We start from the raw sequence: 17305 nt of genomic DNA, 5'->3' as shown, positions 1-17305 counted from the left end.
AGAATAAATTAGAAAATAATGAAAAACAAAAAAAACATTCAATATAAAACTAGACTAGAAAAAACATATAAAGTAAACCAGAGCCAAGAATCACGGATATTTACAAACTTCGTTTATTGATCAGCAAACAATGTACTCAACAATAACCGTTATTAAATGTCGACATTAGACGGCAATGTACCCTTGGCATGCTTGGCAGCAGTACAGGCAGTGATACACAAATACATTTTGAGGGAAAGGAAATGGTTAAAAAGTTGGGAGATCGGCATGTGTGCACGCACACACACACACACTCTCTCTAAACACACACTCTCTCTCAACGCACACACTCAAATGCACAATAAGTGCATGTTGACTCTCTCTCCACACACACACAATCCCAGCCCCCTCTAGTGGCCCCCCAGACTCTGCTTGAGGCTGAGGGAGGTGAAGCTGGCAAGCAGCTCCGTCACCTCATCCACCTGCAGATGAAACACACCTCAGCTTCACCTAGGACTCCTGTGCGTGTTGTGTGTGTGTGTCTGCTGTGTGTGTGTGTGTCTGCTATGTGTGTGTGTCTGCCATGTGTGTGTCTGCCATGTGTGTGTGTCTGCCATGTGTGTGTGTCTGCTATGTGTGTGTGTCTGCCATGTGTGTGTCTGCTATGTGTGTGTCTGCTATGTGTGTGTGTCTGCCATGTGTGTGTGTGTCTGCCATGTGTGTGTCTGCCATGTGTGTGTGTCTGCTATGTGTGTGTGTCTGCTATGTGTGTGTGTCTGCTATGTGTGTGTGTCTGCTATGTGTGTGTGTCTGCTATGTGTGTGTGTCTGCTATGTGTGTGTGTCTGCCATGTGTGTGTCTGCTATGTGTGTGTGTCTGCTATGTGTGTGTGTCTGCCATGTGTGTGTGTGTGTCTGCTATGTGTGTGTCTGCTATGTGTGTGTGTCTGCTATGTGTGTGTCTGCTATGTGTGTGTGTCTGCTATGTGTGTGTGTCTGCTATGTGTGTGTGTCTGCCATGTGTGTGTGTGTCTGCTATGTGTGTGTGTCTGCTATGTGTGTGTGTCTGCCATGTGTGTGTCTGCTATGTGTGTGTGTCTGCTATGTGTGTGTGTCTGCCATGTGTGTGTGTCTGCTATGTGTGTGTGTCTGCTATGTGTGTGTGTCTGCTATGTGTGTGTCTGCTATGTGTGTGTGTCTGCTATGTGTGTGTGTCTGCCATGTGTGTGTCTGCTATGTGTGTGTGTCTGCTATGTGTGTGTGTCTGCTATGTGTGTGTGTCTGCCATGTGTGTGTCTGCTATGTGTGTGTGTCTGCTATGTGTGTGTGTCTGCCATGTGTGTGTCTGCCATGTGTGTGTGTCTGCTATGTGTGTGTGTCTGCTATGTGTGTGTGTCTGCTATGTGTGTGTGTCTGCTATGTGTGTGTCTGCTATGTGTGTGTGTCTGCTATGTGTGTGTGTCTGCTATGTGTGTGTGTCTGCTATTTGTGTGTGTCTGCTATGTGTGTGTGTCTGCCATGTGTGTGTGTGTCTGCCATGTGTGTGTCTGCTATGTGTGTGTGTCTGCTATGTGTGTGTCTGCTATGTGTGTGTGTGTCTGCTATGTGTGTGTGTCTGCCATGTGTGTGTGTGTCTGCTATGTGTGTGTGTCTGCCATGTGTGTGTCTGCAATGTGTGTGTGTCTGCCATGTGTGTGTGTGTCTGCCATGTGTGTGTGTCTGCTATGTGTGTGTGTCTGCTATGTGTGTGTCTGCTATGTGTGTGTGTCTGCTATGTGTGTGTGTCTGCCATGTGTGTGTCTGCTATGTGTGTGTGTCTGCTATGTGTGTGTGTCTGCCATGTGTGTGTGTGTCTGCTATGTGTGTGTGTCTGCCATGTGTGTGTCTGCTATGTGTGTGTGTGTCTGCTATGTGTGTGTGTCTGCTATGTGTGTGTGTCTGCTATGTGTGTGTGTCTGCCATGTGTGTGTGTGTGTCTGCCATGTGTGTGTCTGCTATGTGTGTGTGTCTGCTATGTGTGTGTCTGCTATGTGTGTGTGTCTGCTATGTGTGTGTCTGCTATGTGTGTGTGTCTGCTATGTGTGTGTGTCTGCCATGTGTGTGTGTCTGCTATGTGTGTGTCTGCTATGTGTGTGTGTCTGCTATGTGTGTGTGTCTGCCATGTGTGTGTCTGCTATGTGTGTGTGTCTGCTATGTGTGTGTGTCTGCCATGTGTGTGTGTCTGCTATGTGTGTGTGTCTGCTATGTGTGTGTGTCTGCCATGTGTGTGTCTGCTATGTGTGTGTGTCTGCTGTGTGTGTGTGTCTGCCATGTGTGTGTGTCTGCTATGTGTGTGTGTCTACTATGTGTGTGTGTCTGCCATGTGTGTGTCTGCTATGTGTGTGTGTCTGCTGTGTGTGTGTGTCTGCTATGTGTGTGTGTGTCTGCCATGTGTGTGTCTGCTATGTGTGTGTGTCTGCTATGTGTGTGTGTCTGCTGTGTGTGTGTGTGTGTCTGCTATGTGTGTGTGTCTGCTATGTGTGTGTGTCTGCTATGTGTGTGTGTCTGCTGTGTGTGTGTGTGTCTGCTATGTGTGTGTGTCTGCTGTGTGTGTGTGTCTGCTGTGTGTGTGTGTCTGCCATGTGTGTGTCTGCCATGTGTGTGTGTGTGTCTGGTATGTGTGTGCTCACCTGTTCCTTGGTGCGTGTGTGCTGCAGCTGAGTGGAGATGTGCTCCAGTCTCTCCCTGGCCTCACGCTGACCCATCACACTCAGGTACTCCCTCAGCATCTGCAGGATCTGCGCACACACACACACACACCCCACCACACACACACACACACCCGACTGTTACGGCCACAACAGATGGCAGCTCTTGTGTCTCACCAGATTACTGTGTACATATGCTGCGTGTTTAGACAGTGTTACCTGTGTAACCTCTCCTCTCAGGGTGTGTGTGTTACCTGTGTAACCTCTCCTCTCAGGGTGTGTTTGTGTTACCTGGGTAACCTCTCCTCTCAGGGTGTGTTTGTGTGTGTGTGTGTTACCTGGGTAACCTCTCTTCTCAGGGTGTGTTTGTGTGTGTGTTACCTGGGTAACCTCTCCTCTCAGGGTGTGAACACTGTGTGCATCCCCCTCCTGCAGGATGCTGAGTTTGGAGCGGGCCAGGTGCAGAGGGGTCCTGCCTGCACGGTCCAGGGCGTCCACACGCGCACCTGAACACAAACACACACGGATCCAGCATGTGTGTATGACTTTGTGTAAGTGTGTATCTAGTGTTCATCTAAGTGTGTGTGTGTGGGCCTCTCACCTCCTCTTAGCAGTGTGGTGATGACAGGCACATGATTGGTACAGGCCGCTGCAGAGATGGAGAAATTTGGAGAGAATGGAGAGAGATGGAGAGAGAGAAGAAAGGAGGATTGGCTTCTGGCTCACATGAAAACAGGTTCCAGTGTTCTCTAGTATATTATGTTATAGTTTATTAGAGAACACAGTCTGTGTCAGTGTGTGTTACCCAGGTGAAGGTGTGTGTGTTACCCAGGTAAAGGTGTGTGTGTTGCCCAGGTGAAGGGGTGTGTGTTACCCAGGTGAGGTGTGCGTGTTACCCAGATGGAGGGGTGTTTTACCCAGGTGGAGGTGTGTGTGTTACCCAGGTGGAGGTGTGTGTGTTACCCAGGTGGAGGTGTGTGTGTTACCCAGGTGGAGGTGTGTGTGTTACCCAGGTGGAGGTGTGTGTGTGTTACCCAGGTGGAGGGGTGTGTGTTACCCAGGTGGAGGGGTGTGTGTTACCCAGGTGGAGGTGTGTGTGTTACCCAGGTGAAGGTGTGTGTGTGTTACCCAGGTGGAGGGGTGTGTGTGTTACCCAGGTGGAGGTGTGTGTGTTACCCAGGTGGAGGGGTGTGTGTGTTACCCAGGTGGAGGGGTGTGTGTTACCCAGGTGGAGGGGTGTGTTCCCCAGCCCGTCTCTCTGGTTGGGATCTGCTCCGGAGCTCAGCAGCAGCTGCACTGCAGCACCACCAGGGGGCAGAGGAGAGCAGTACATCACCTTCACATTCAATACAGGTGAAGCGTGGCGGTGACCGTGTGGGGGTGTGACCGCGTGTCTGTGTTTGTGAATGCGCTGGTACCGATGGTGTCGTTCCCGTTGCAGGAGGAGAAGTGCAGAGCGGTCCGGCCCTTTTCATCTGCTGCACACGGATCCACCTGCTCCTGGAGGAGCCGGCGCACTGGGGGGCAGGAAGAGGAACTTTACGTTTCTGCACTAGGGTTGCAAAATTCCGGGAATATTCAAAGTTGGAAACTTTCCACGGGAATTAACGGGAATATACGTGAATTAACAGGAATAAACTGGAAATTTTGGGGTAATTTAACTATATTTACCTTGTTATAAGCAGACATGCATGCAAACATTTATAATACAACTTTTGTGTGGACATACATACATCCTACTCTCACTGCTGTAAAAAGTTAGTCTACTGTATACATTTACATTTAGTCATTTAGCAGACGCTCTTATCCAGAGCGACTTACACTAAGTACAGGGACATTCCCCCCAAGGCAAGTAGGGTGAAGTGCCTTGCCCAAGGACACAACGTCTTTTTACACGGCCAGGAATCGAACCGGCAACCTTCAGATTACTAGCCCAATTCCTTAACCGCTCAGCCACCTGACTCCCGTATACAAACTTTAAAATGAACATGGCTTCAGTTTACCAAGTAATCAATATGCTAGGTAAGGACAAACAGTGTTGGGAAAGTTCACTTTCTACATGAACTAGTTCAGTTCATAGTTAAAATGTTTTAACTAAGTTCACAGCTCCAGAAATGTCTTTCAATATATTGCCAGCTATAATTGAAATCTCTGTCTGCAATACCGCTCTTGGCCTCTACGCAATTCGGCGCTCTCACACTTGCCAGGCATAGGGCTGAAATGCAACACTGATGACAAAGACCTTCAAAAACAACAGAACGTTTTACGTTTAGGTTTATGTTTCTGGCAGACAATGTTCCCAACCAGCTGCATTCAGGGTCCAGCTGAGCTAGGCGTGCATAGTCTTGCCAATATTCCCGTGGAAACTTTCTCAAAGGCAGAGAAGAATACCCAGGTTTACACTTATCAACATTTCTATCCACTGGGGGACCAAAGGCAGGCTAGGGGAACTCATATTTACATTTAGTCATTTGGCAGACGCTCTTATCCAGAGCGACTTACAGTAAGTACAGGGACATTCTCCCCGAGGCAAGTAGGGTGAAGTGCCTTGCCCAAGGACACAACGTCAGTTGGCATGACCGGGAACTGGCAACAGTTCGATTCGGATTACTAGCCCGCTTCCCTAACCGCTCAGCCACCTGACTCCCTATATTAATATATCTTATATTAATGTTAAATAACCTCATAAAGTGAAATGTTCATGCCCTTTAAAGCCACAAGAAACTTGGTTTGAAATAGTGAAAATGTATATGATATCGAAGTTCTAACCCTAACTCTTATTTCGCCATTAAAACCCTAGCATAACCACGCCCAATTCAAACCCACTGTCAAGAAAGTTACACAAACTTAAATGACAATATATATTTGTTTTTATTGAATCTAATGTCTCATAATTTTAAATGCTTACTATTATGTACATGAGACCCTAAAGTACTTACTTGGAACGATTTTGTGGATCTGGAGTCCTGGTTAGGGTTAGGGCTTTAATTGATAATAGCATTCTTGCTCCCATAACAGTGACCCTGTGGTCTATACTGGTCTAGTCCCATAACCCTGACCCTGTGGTCTATACTGGTCTAGTCCCATAACCCTGACCCTGTGGTCTATACTGGTCTAGTCCCATAACCCTGACCCTGGGGTCTATACTGGTCTAGTCCCATAACCCTGACCCTGTGGTCTATACTGTGGGGAGTCAAATGTCTGAGCTGTTAGGAAATCGGGCTATTAATCAGAAGTTGCCGGTTCAATTCCCGGCCGTGCAATTGACGTTGTTTCCTTGGGCAAAGCACTTCACCCTATTTGCCTCGGGGGAATGTCCCTATACTTACTGTAAGTCGCTCTGGATAAGAGCCTCTACTAAATGACAAAATGTAAATGTCTATACTGGTCTAGTCCGGCAGGGTTCAGAGGCAGGGATCAGAGGCAGGGAGGGCTCGTGTCAGGGGTTGCGACCCAGGCCTGGAGTCTCTTCCTACCTGTGTCGATGTCGTTGCCGTTTGCTGCTTCTCTCAGTCTCTTCACAGCTGAGGAGACACAGAACTTCATGAGACAGAGGGAACAAGGGTGGGAGAGAGTAAGAGGGAGGGGGAGAAAGAGAGAGACAGACTGTGGGAGTTGGGGCAAATTTTTTCTGAAATAGATGTTGTTGGCTAGCTCGTTATGGAAACAATTTGCTTAACGGCATTCCGTAAATTTCACAGATAACGTTACAGACAATGGTCTTATTCAGTCCATGCTGTTTTCACAGGTAATCAGATAAGCACAGTCAGCTAGTACTAGGTATAGGCGTGTTCTCTCTTTCTGTCGATTGGAGCGTGTGGCAAACATGCTACATACAAAAGAATAGATGATACCGTAAATATCTTTTCCAATTGGCCCCACGTTCCTCCGTGCTCTCCCGTGCCGCCGAGCTTGACTTGATGTCACCTTCCCGGGCTTGATCGCGACTCCCGCCCCCGACCCAACTCTATTCGGTTCCCACAACAAGTGTAGGTACCGGAGTTCCTGCTCCGCCGACTCTCCGGTACAACCGAGCACCACATTGCTCTGTCCCAGTCCAGACAGTCCAAATCCGACAGCGGAAGCTCCGTCTATCCTCTCGTCGTTTTTCTTTGGTTCTACGTCTTTCTCCTCTGTCTCCGGTCGCGGACCCGTCTCAACCATATACTCCCCCTCGGAACTCGAGCGCTCGTCATCCGAGGCTGTAGAAACAATTGGGCTCCACCCGTCCATATCTACCGGATGAGACGATTAGTCGAGCTCTATCTATAGTTCTCTAGATCAAAACAAACGGCAAAATAGTCATTTCTACTGATCCACGGCCTTGATAATCCAAATTCTAGTTGTACTTCTTCCTTTACCATCGCCGCCCCTTCTAGGCTACATGTCAACACAGAACACGTAGTATTTTACGCACACCGCCATTGTGGCTCAAGTTGTATTTGTATGACTGTGATAGAGGAGTTCCGGTACTAGATCCAACATGTCCGATGTTGCATAATTTTTCATCGCTGCGAAATTCAACAAAACGCACGTCCATTGCTCAGGCGACATTTTAAAAGCATCCACGACCAATCAGAGCACAGATTCACTGGTGTTAGTCCAATAGAAACAAAAACAACTGAACACATTCGGAAGAATTCAAATCCAAAGAAAATGGGCAAATTAAACGTAATACATTGAAATCAGATTGTGAACATACATGGCTTTGATTATATACATAAATTAATTGTTTTTATTTGAAAAAACGGAATGAGAAATATTGATATTTCAAAATAACTAAAATATTTACTGACATTCTCTCTATAATATCTGTGAACAGAGAAGACAGAAACACAGCCTAACATACAGTATAAAAAATAAATAGTGCATAATTATTTCCTCACTGATTTCTTCACTGTGAAACCCAACCCATCACCAACAAACTATACATTTCATTAAAGCTACATTTCATTAAAGCTACAATTCTATCTTTAGAAATAATGGCGAGTCGAATATAATAATGATTTGGTAAAGAGTAGGATGGGGAGGAGCACATGAACAAGTCTGCTCATAATGTACATTTAGCATTTCAAAGTGAGGATGTGTGAGGTAGAGTTAGTCCAGTACACATCCACACTAGTTCTGGCTGTGTCTGTGTTGATTTCCTGTGGTCAGAGGTCCTGTGGTTTGAACAGTCAGAAGTCAAAGTTCATGGGTGATGACACGGAGGCTGCCCCTGGCGTCAGCGTGCCGGGGAAGGAGGGGCCGGGGGGGGCGGAGTCCTGCTGGGAGGGGCGTGGCCATGCCTCGTCATTATCCTGCCCTCTGCTACCCATCAGCCCCTGCTTCTTTAGGTAACCCTGACGACAGAACAGCGGAGGCTGGTGATTGGTCAGGGAGAAGCGGAAACAGGACTCTGTAGGAGACAGAGTTCATTATTATTCATTTGTTGTTTGTGACATTCGTGTTTTTTTATGTATTTATCAGATGCTTTTATCCAAAGCGACATACATCTACACCCTCCTGATCTGCAGTCAAATAAGCTCTACTGTACTTATCCCTGGTGTTGTTGATGGTGGTGTTGTTGATTTTATTGATGGTGGTGTTGTTGATGGTGGTGTTGTTGATGTTATTGATGGTGGTGTTGTTGATGTTGTTGTACCTGCGTAGAAGGCTCTGAGGTCCGTCTGAAGGCAGTGCTCCAGGAAGCGACGCAGCGGTTGGCTGTGAGAGACAGGCCCCTCCCACTCAGTCAGGAAGTCCTCGATCATGTGATGTATGGCAGCGGGTCGGGGGAGGGGCCAGCCCGGGGGGCGAAGTCTCATCTCCCTCTCTGAGCAAACAGAGGGATGAGGAGGAGAGGGATGAGGAGGAGAGGGATGAGAGGGATTAGGGAGGAGAGGGATGAGGGAGGAGAGGGATGAGGGAGGAGAGGGATGAGGGAGGAGGAGGAAAGAGAACCGTTAGCTATCATCATTAGGGTGGACAGACCAAACATTTCGTATCAATTTTGCTCAGTTTTTCTTTCTAACATGTATGTAACCTAACGTAACTTAAAGGGGTCATTGATTGCAGAACCAAATGTACCTTGTCACAGCTGAATAACGACAGTTCAGTGGGTAAAATGGACATACAGTGAACCTCAAAGTCCATTGACACCTCTTTCCTATGCAAATCTCACAATTAAAAAAATGTAGCTGTAAAACGGTCTGTTTTAAAAAATCCACTGTTGTGACGTCACAACGGGGGCTCCACCTTTTTTGCTCTGGTCTGTACCTTTGTCATGCCCCAAAATGTGCTGCGAACTGCTCTGTGTACTTCCACAGAATTACAAAAAATAAAGTTTTTCTAACATTGAAAATGGACTACGGTGGTAAATGCAGTGTTCCAGGCTGTAAAGGGAATGCTGACACTGAGTATTCCTAAGGAACCAAACACTCGACGGGCTGTGATGAGAAGATCCCTGTGCAGTTCGACCCTCAATTACACATTTGCTCGAACCTTTTCACCGAGGACAGTTTTGAAAAACTGGCACATTGTAAAGCATGATTTCCTATGAAGCTGTTGCTGAAAAGAGGTGCTGTTCTTCACAACCGCAAGATGTTTTCGCTAACAGTTATTAGCAATGCTAACGTATCCTGCCTGTATCTAGCATCTGTAGAATGTGTGATGATTTAGTTTATTGGCAATGGGGCTAACGTTATTTCATGTTCCTAACTGTGTTTCATTCAAACCTAGTGCTAACGTTACCCACCTTAGTCGATCCTGTTTGCTTCGACAACAGAAGTGGAAACAACTAACGTAATCATTTCAAATGATATCTAGTCAATCTGTTGAAAACAGTGTTGTGTAGACACAATATATTTATTTGTACGTTTTTATTTCAAGTCTCCACTTTCTTGTTTCATTGAGTGCTGTTGGCCGTGTTGAGTCTTTGCTCCACAGCTTCACTCGTTGTAAACCAACCAATCAGCGCACAGCTCATCTATATATTCATGAGCATACCATAAAAGGAGAAAACCTAGCGTTTTTTCCCGGGACAAGTTCACAGGATGCATCAGGGGGCATAGAACAGCACCCGGGCCATTTTCAGACCAACCAATGTTACATACCCTATTCGGAGACCTTAAGGAACAGTGTGAAATACCCCCAAAAAAACTGAGACTGATGGCACCAAAATGCTTTTTGGAATTCTTTTCAAAGCATAGGTTTTACTTCAGTTTTCTAGTAATGACTAGCAAGAAATGTCAGTCAAGTATTAATTTTGCTGTATTAATTTTAGCCGTAGTAGGTTTGATGACAACGTTTGCTAACTAGTTATCCAGTCAGAAGTATTGTAGATGACTAGTTATCCAGTCAGAAGTATTGTAGCTAGCTAGTTATCAAGTCAGAAGTCCGGTAGCTAGCTGGTTATCCAGTCAGAAGTCTTGTAGCTAGTGTGAGGGTTCAGGTGGAATACTGGGTCCGTGGGCACCCTCTCCTGGGAGGTAGGCCCAAGGACACCTAAATTATATAATTGAGTAACCAGGTGAAATGCATGAACTTTATTGTGCTTTCTTTAAAAGGTCCTGAGTACATTTACATTTAGTCATTTAGCAGACACTCTTATCCAAAGCGACTTACAGTAAGTACAGGGACATTCCCCCGAGGCAAGTAGGGTGAAGTGCCTTGCCCAAGGACACAACGTCAGTTGGCATGACCTGGAATCGAACTGGCAACCTTCGGATTACTAGCCCGATTCCCTCACCGCTCAGCCACCTGACTCCCCACTGATTAGGTGAAGGAGGGGGGGGAAGCACAGAGTGGAGCCAGAATACTCATGCAGACGGCGGTTGAGGGACCGCCTGTGGTTTCTACGATTGGTGTTATCATTTTGTTTTGACGTAAACAGTGTTTATTTTACCTTTTTGATATCCTAGTACGGCAGTGTGCCTACTTGTTTTCTGGCTTCCCTGAACCAAAAATACAACCGAAGCGTTACTGGCAATTTTCCGTCTCAGTTTCCTGTCCTGCACCCGGGGAACGTATTAGGTGACTGAGCTAGTAAATCGTCACACTAACTAGTTATCCAGTCAGAAGTCCTGTAGCTAGCTACTAGTGATGGTCATCTAGTTCTTGAAACTCCGACGATTACTTCTGTGAGCTGTGTTTGATAACCAATAATATTCCTTTATTAATATGACAGGTCAATTATATTAGCATAAATACCCACAATTAAAAAGTTTTGATTATGAAAAGCCCCTAACATCACGACTGGGAACTGTGTCTGTATTGATGTGTACCCTGGCTTGCCATGAGTTTAGCAGGGATCAAACCGTCTGAAAAGGTCTCTGCAACAGTCATAAGCCCAACGGGTAATGTCTGCCAACTGTAAAAAGATACATTTTGTTTTTTGAATGCGTTTACTCACATAAGATTATTTACCTCAGGAAATTAATTTATTAAAGCGTGAATTTGTTCTCATTAGAACGTTCCATCATCATGGAAAAGTAATAGTGTTGATTAAACAACACAGTACTGACCAGTAGGGATGTTATTACAGTACTGACCTGTGGGCAGGGTGTGGTAGAAGTAGAGGACGGGATGGAGGAAGTTGGACCTCCAGGCACGGGGCCACTCAGACTCAGCCCGGCCGGGCCCCAGGGGGTCGCTGGAGCGGTTCAGCCCATACTGCAGCACCAGGACCAGCAGGCCGCCGGGCGGGGCAGGTCGGCCGGACAGGGAGGGGAACCGGGGAAGAGCCTGCAGGGGGAACTCCTCCAGGTACTCACACTGGGCCCTGGGGGAGGAGAGCTGTTACACTGGGCCCTGGGGGAGGAGAGCTGTTACACTGGGCCCTGGGGGAGGAGAGCTTATACACTGGGCCCTGGGGGAGGAGGGGGGAGGAGAGCTGTTACACTGGGCCCTGGGGGAGGAGAGCTTATACACTGGGCCCTGGGGGAGGAGAGCTTATACACTGGGCCCTGGGGGAGGAGAGCTGTTACACTGGGCCCTGGGGGAGGAGAGCTATCACACTGGGCCCTGGGGGAGGAGGAGAGCTGTTACACTGGGCCCTGGGGGAGGAGGGGGAGGAGAGCTGTTACACTGGGCCCTGGGGGAGGAGGAGAGCTGTTACACTGGGCCCTGGGGGAGGAGGGGGAGGAGAGCTGTTACACTGGGCCCTGGGGGAGGAGAGCTGTTACACTGGGCCCTGGGGGAGGAGGGGGAGGAGAGCTGTTACACTGGGCCCTGGGGGAGGAGGGGGGAGGAGAGCTGTTACACTGGGCCCTGGGGGAGGAGGGGGAGGAGAGCTGTCACACTGGGCCCTGGGGGAGGAGGAGAGCTGTTACACTGGGCCCTGGGGGAGGAAAGCTGTTACACTGGGCCCTGGGGGAGGAGAGCTGTCACACTGGGCCCTGGGGGAGGAGAGCTGTTACACTGGGCCCTGGGGGAGGAGAGCTGTTACACTGGGCCCTGGGGGAGGAGGGGGGAGGAGAGCTGTCACACTGGGCCCTGGGGGAGGAGAGCTGTCACACTGGGCCCTGGGGGAGGAGGAGAGCTGTTACACTGGGCCCTGGGGGAGAAGGGGGGAGAGCTGTTACACTGGGCCCTGGGGGAGGAGGGGGGAGGAGAGCTGTTACACTGGGCCCTGGGGGAGGAGGAGAGCTGTTACACTGGGCCCTGTGGGAGGAGGAGAGCTGTTACACTGGGCCCTGTGGGAGGAGGAGAGCTGTTACACTGGGCCCTGGGGGAGGAGGGGGGAGGAGAGCTGTTACACTGGGCCCTGGGGGAGGAGGGGGGAGGAGAGCTGTCACACTGGGCCCTGGGGGAGGAGAGCTGTTACACTGGGGCCCTGGGGGAGGAGAGCTGTCACACTGGGCCCTGGGGGAGGAGAGCTGTTACACTAGGGCCCTGGGGGAGGAGGAGAGCTGTTACACTGGGCCCTGGGGGAGGAGGGGGGAGGAGAGCTGTTACACTGGGCCCTGGGGGAGGAGAGCTGTTACACTGGGCCCTGGGGGAGGAGGGGGGAGGAGAGCTGTCACACTGGGCCCTGGGGGAGGAGAGCTGTCACACTGGGCCCTGGGGGAGGAGGGGGGAGGAGAGCTGTCACACTGGGCCCTGGGGGAGGAGAGCTGTTACACTGGGGCCCTGGGGGAGGAGAGCTGTCACACTGGGCCCTGGGGGAGGAGAGCTGTTACACTGGGGCCTGGGGGAGGAGGAGAGCTGTTACACTGGGCCCTGGGGGAGGAGGAGAGCTGTTACACTGGGCCCTGGGGGAGGAGGAGAGCTGTTACACTGGGCAAGGAGGGGGGAGAGGGGTACCACTCACCCCTGCAGCAGCACCACATCCCCCAGCGTGCTGAACATCTGGTACGGTCCAGATGCCTCGTTGACCCGCCTCAGCAGCCAGCTAAGCAGCTGATTGGTCCACAGCTTTGTTACCGGCCAGGGGTTGCTATGGTAACGCTGCTCCAACAGTCGGTGAACTGCCCGCACTGAGAAGAGAAGGATGGTTAGGAGTGGTTACCAGGTGTGTGTGTGTGAGTGTAGTACCAGATATGTGTGTGTGTGTAGTACCAGGTGTGTGTGTGTGTGTACCAGGTGTGTGTGTACCAGGTGTGTGTGTGTACCAGGTGCGTGTGTGTGTGTGTACCAGGTGTGTGTGTACCAGGTGTGTGTGTGTACCAGCTGTGTGTGTAGTACCAGGTGTGTGTGTGTACCAGCTGTGTGTGTAGTACCAGGTGTGTGTGTGTACCAGGTGTGTGTGTGTGTATCAGGTGTGTGTGTATCAGGTGTGTGTAGTACCAGGTGTGTGTGTGTACCAGGTGTATGTGTGTATCAGGTGTGTGTGTGTGTACCAGGTGTGTGTGTACCAGGTGTGTGTGTGTGTGTGTACCAGGTGTGTGTGTGTGTACCCGCGTAGCGGAAGCCGTGTATGAAGCCCCCAGCAGAGGAGCGGTAGTCTCTGGCGTGGGCGGCGGCTCCCAGAACAAACAGCCCCGGGGTTCCACGGCCCTCGTACCACGCCGTCACCCCTGGCAACCGCCCCCTGACACCCTCACTGCTGGGGGGCCTGGCAGAGCTGGGGGGGGGGGGGGCAACAGAGTTAGGAAGTGGGGTAAAACAGTTAGTAGGGGGTAACAGTTATTGGTGATGACATCATCATCCTCTTACCTGTCAAATATGCTGAAGTTGAAGCGGAACCCCAGACAGCGAATCACACGGTCGTAAGGCTGTCTCAGGGAGAAGTTGTCATTGTGATAGGCCGGCAGATGGGAGGGGTTAACCTCTGACCTGTTTCTGCCTTGTAGGAGCTCCGCCAGCGTGAGGTACAGCTGCCTCCTCCTCCCCCCCGCGTCCCTCCTCTTCTTCCTCCTCCTCCTCCTGACAGCACTCCCCTCAACCTCCTCGTCCTCCTCCCCTCCCCGGGGCAGGATGGCGATGTCCTCCAGGCGTCCCTCCACCAGCCCGTCCAGAGACTTCAGCTGGTACGTGTCCAACAGCTCGTTGTTCACGGCCCTGCGGGGTCAGGAGGTCGTCAATAAGAGGTTATTAACAGGGTTTATAACAGGCTTAATAGCTGGGTTTATAACAGATCAGGGTTAGGAAGCACTCAATAAGAGGGTAATAAAAGGGCAATAACAGTGTTAATAATGTTTAATAACAGGGTTTATACCAGAGTTAATGACAGTGTTAATACCAGGGCATAGGGAGTCAGGTGGCTAAGTGGTGAGGGAATCGGGCTAGTAATCCAAAGGTTGCCAGTTCAATTCCAGGTCATGCCAACTGACGTTGTGTCCTTGGGCAAGGCACTTCACCCTACTTGCCTCGGGGGAATGTCCCTGTACTTACTGTAAGTCGCTCTGGATAAGAGCGTCTGCTAAATGACTAAAATGTAAATGCATACCGGAGGTCTCCTACGTAGTGCGTCTGCCAGGCGAGCCGGACAGGGCTGGGGCTGTAGAGGTGCACCCTGCTGGCCCTTCCCAGCATGCTCTGGGCCGTCTCGAAGGCTGCATTGCCCTTCCCCAGGATCAGCACGGCCTGGTCGCGGTACTGCTCCGGGTCCACAGGGATGGACTCGTAGCCCTCCACCAGCTGCCAGCCCTCAAACTGGACTTGCTGGGGAACCCATAGCCCCGTGGACACCAGCAGAACTCTGGGAGGGGGGCAGGGGGACAGGGGGGCAGGGAGAGGGATAAAGGGTGACATAAAAACAGAATCAATGGTCTTCCTCCCCCCCCTCCTCCTTTCCTCCCCTCCCTCCTCTCCTCTCTTCTCTTCTCTTCCCCCCCCCCTCCTCCCCTCCCTCCCTCACCTGCACTGGTACTCCTGTCCTTGGTGGGTGGTGAGGGTGTATGTCCTGGCGGAGTCCGGCCCAGAGGCCCTGACTCGTGCCACATCCTCCCCGTACCTCACAGTGAGGTCCAGCTTGTGCTCGTACAGTGCCAGGTACCGCGGCAACGCCTCGGCCCTCGGGTACAGCTCCCGGCTGACTCGCTGGAAGAGCAGGTCGGGCCTGTCACTCAGGAGAGAGTTCCAATCGTGTCGCAGATTGAACTCGGGGTTCCGCCTCCCGGTGTAGATCTTGTTGATGCTGATCAGCTTCCTGTGGCGCGGGTAGCTTGGGAGGAAAACGCCACAAAATGACGGTGGATGACATCAAAGAACAGCTTTTTTATTGGGAAAAAAAAATCTTTCAATTGAACAATATATTAAAAGTTTCAAGTGTACTTAAACATATCAATAAAATGTAATGGAAAAAAGAAGAGACTGAGAGAAGCAGCAAACGGCAACGACATCGACACAGGTAGGAAGAGACTCCAGGCCTGGGTCACGACCCCTGACACAAGCCCTCCCTGCCTCTGACCCCTGCCTCTGACCCCTGCCTCTGACCCCTGCCTCTGACCCCTGCCTCTGACCCCTGCCTCTGACCCCTGCCTCTGACCGCTGCCTCTGACCGCTGCCTCTGACCGCTGCCTCTGACCGCTGCCTCTGACCGCTGCCTCTGACCCATATGTGTAGTGTCTGTGTCTCACATGTTGAAGAAGCTGCCGGGTCCAGAGTTCCTCTCCAGGATGATGTAATCCCTCTGTGCCCGCTGCAGGAAGTAGCCCATCTGCAGGCCTGCAGGACCCGCCCCCAGCACGCAGTAGTCATGGCGACGGGAGGAGTTGTGGCCGTTATTCTGGTCTCCATGGAGACGGTGGGGCAGAGTTGTCAGGAGGACCATAAAATGGAGGAGGGCGCCGGCCATGACACCTAGAGAGACAAGTTTATACATGACCTGGAGATCCTACAGCTGTAAATCCTACAGCTGAAGATCCTACAGCTGCAGATCCTACACCTGGAGATCCTACAGCTGAAGATCCTACAGGAAGGAGATACAGATGGGAAACTAAAAAGGTCTGTTGCATCTAGGAGCTATCAGAACTGTGTTGTTGTAGACGGGATCGTGGCAGCAATAACGTGAAGTGCGATCACTTCTGCCCAACCAAACCCACCAAACATTCACTGCGTTTTTTAATTATTAGTAAATAAAGGCGTGCATTCCCCATATTTATGTAGCAAGCGTGTGATGGTACACCCGTCTACAGGGTAGCCTGTATGTATCTTCGTTTCAAGTAAGTTTAAGATGTGCATTGTACCTTTATAAACCGAGGTAACACCGTATTTACCTGCGGGCCTCCGGTCCCGAGAGAGACCCCGTGCTCTCCTTAAACTCACCCCCACCACATCAGCCCTCGGCTGCGGAGGATGCGGCGGCATTCGCCCGTTATTCCAGCTGCGCTCCGTGAGCCGAGATGGAACGATAAACAGACGTTGAAAGTTAGTTTACCTGTAGGTGCGGTGTATTCTAATCCCGGTAGATCTCGTGGTTTGTCATCAGCCTGGGACGGTAACAGACCTACATTTTTAAAAACGTTCTGGTTTTGTAAGGGAGCCCGCGCCCCCTTCCTCGAAACCCAGCATCCTAGCCCCGCCCCCTGCAACCCGCTGACCAATGATGACCGAGCATGCGTTTGAAAACAAGATTACCGGTATTCTAAATAATCTGAAAATTTGTTCACTTTTACAATTCCGTAAATCCATTATCCTGTTGAAATTATGATATTACTCAAAAGTACATGACGTCATATTATACACCTCTTTTTCTGGCTTTTAATTTGCGGATACATTTGATTATTTATAGTAAATATAAAACAGACGTTTCCACACTGTCAGCCTCCAGGGGCCTGTTCCATAAAGGCCACTCAAAAAAAGTCTCAAACCTGACTTGAATAAACAAGTCAGTCGTGGCTAAAGCAGTTCCATGCTAAGACTGTGCTAGCCTCAAAATGGTAAATCGAGAAATAAAAAAGGTTTTGGCAAAATTACAATTGATGTAGGCTACAAACTGAAATTTGAATTTGGCAACATGAATACCAAGCAGGCACTCAGAAGGTGACAACCCTAACTGGGTGTGAATTTAAACCCAACCTGTGTGCAATAACCAACCCAGAATCCTTTGCAAAAGAACTGAATACTTTTGATGCCCACTTTGATACTCAGGATGACTGAATGTGAAAGATGGTTGAGAGCTCTCCCTCCACCAGACCCCAAAGACAGAGGAGGTAGGGCGCCAGCATAGCCGAGCTGGAAAAGAGTAAGACCCCTGGGCCCGACGGCGTCCCAGCG

General features: G+C 50.0%; 2 protein-coding genes across 2 annotated transcripts; both read right to left on the bottom strand.

Moving 5' to 3' along the window:
* Positions 1-95: 95 nt before the first annotated feature.
* Positions 96-7064, bottom strand: ankrd54 (ankyrin repeat domain 54). Its single transcript, XM_067233010.1, has 8 exons — positions 6520-7064; positions 6142-6189; positions 4084-4182; positions 3890-3961; positions 3267-3314; positions 3047-3171; positions 2648-2755; positions 96-461 (listed from the first exon to the last, which is right to left on the bottom strand). Exons 1-8 carry the CDS (start codon positions 6896-6898, stop codon positions 390-392), a joined length of 951 nt encoding a protein of 316 aa, XP_067089111.1. The 5' UTR covers positions 6899-7064; the 3' UTR covers positions 96-389.
* Positions 7065-7416: 352 nt separating this feature from the next.
* On the bottom strand, positions 7417-16523 carry foxred2 (FAD-dependent oxidoreductase domain containing 2). The gene is made up of 10 exons (XM_067233543.1): positions 16467-16523; positions 15667-15889; positions 14946-15251; positions 14535-14786; positions 13802-14146; positions 13543-13709; positions 12957-13122; positions 11197-11426; positions 8310-8480; positions 7417-8063 (listed from the first exon to the last, which is right to left on the bottom strand). Exons 2-10 carry the CDS (start codon positions 15882-15884, stop codon positions 7843-7845), a joined length of 2076 nt encoding a protein of 691 aa, XP_067089644.1. The 5' UTR covers positions 15885-15889; positions 16467-16523; the 3' UTR covers positions 7417-7842.
* Between the last annotated feature and the right edge of the window lie 782 nt (positions 16524-17305).

Source organism: Osmerus mordax, chromosome 3 (genome assembly GCF_038355195.1).
Source record: "Osmerus mordax isolate fOsmMor3 chromosome 3, fOsmMor3.pri, whole genome shotgun sequence".
Taxonomy (NCBI): domain Eukaryota; kingdom Metazoa; phylum Chordata; class Actinopteri; order Osmeriformes; family Osmeridae; genus Osmerus; species Osmerus mordax.
This window is presented reverse-complemented; position numbering and strand designations above follow the sequence as displayed.

Excerpts from the sequence above, each read along its gene's own strand:
- ankrd54 (XM_067233010.1), bottom strand. The coding sequence starts at position 6,898 with ATGGACGGGTGGAGCCCAATTGTTTCTACAGCCTCGGATGACGAGCGC. Across the intron at positions 3,172-3,266 it reads CACCACACTGCTAAGAGGAG|GTGCGCGTGTGGACGCCCTG; the intron begins GTGAGAGGCCCA and ends GTTTGTGTTCAG. Across the intron at positions 462-2,647 it reads ACACACGCACCAAGGAACAG|GTGGATGAGGTGACGGAGCT; the intron begins GTGAGCACACAC and ends TTTCATCTGCAG.
- foxred2 (XM_067233543.1), bottom strand. The coding sequence starts at position 15,884 with ATGGCCGGCGCCCTCCTCCATTTTATGGTCCTCCTGACAACTCTGCCC. Across the intron at positions 14,787-14,945 it reads GGACAGGAGTACCAGTGCAG|AGTTCTGCTGGTGTCCACGG; the intron begins GTGAGGGAGGGA and ends CCCCCCTCCCAG. Across the intron at positions 11,427-12,956 it reads GATGTGGTGCTGCTGCAGGG|GGCCCAGTGTGAGTACCTGG; the intron begins GTGAGTGGTACC and ends CTCCTCCCCCAG.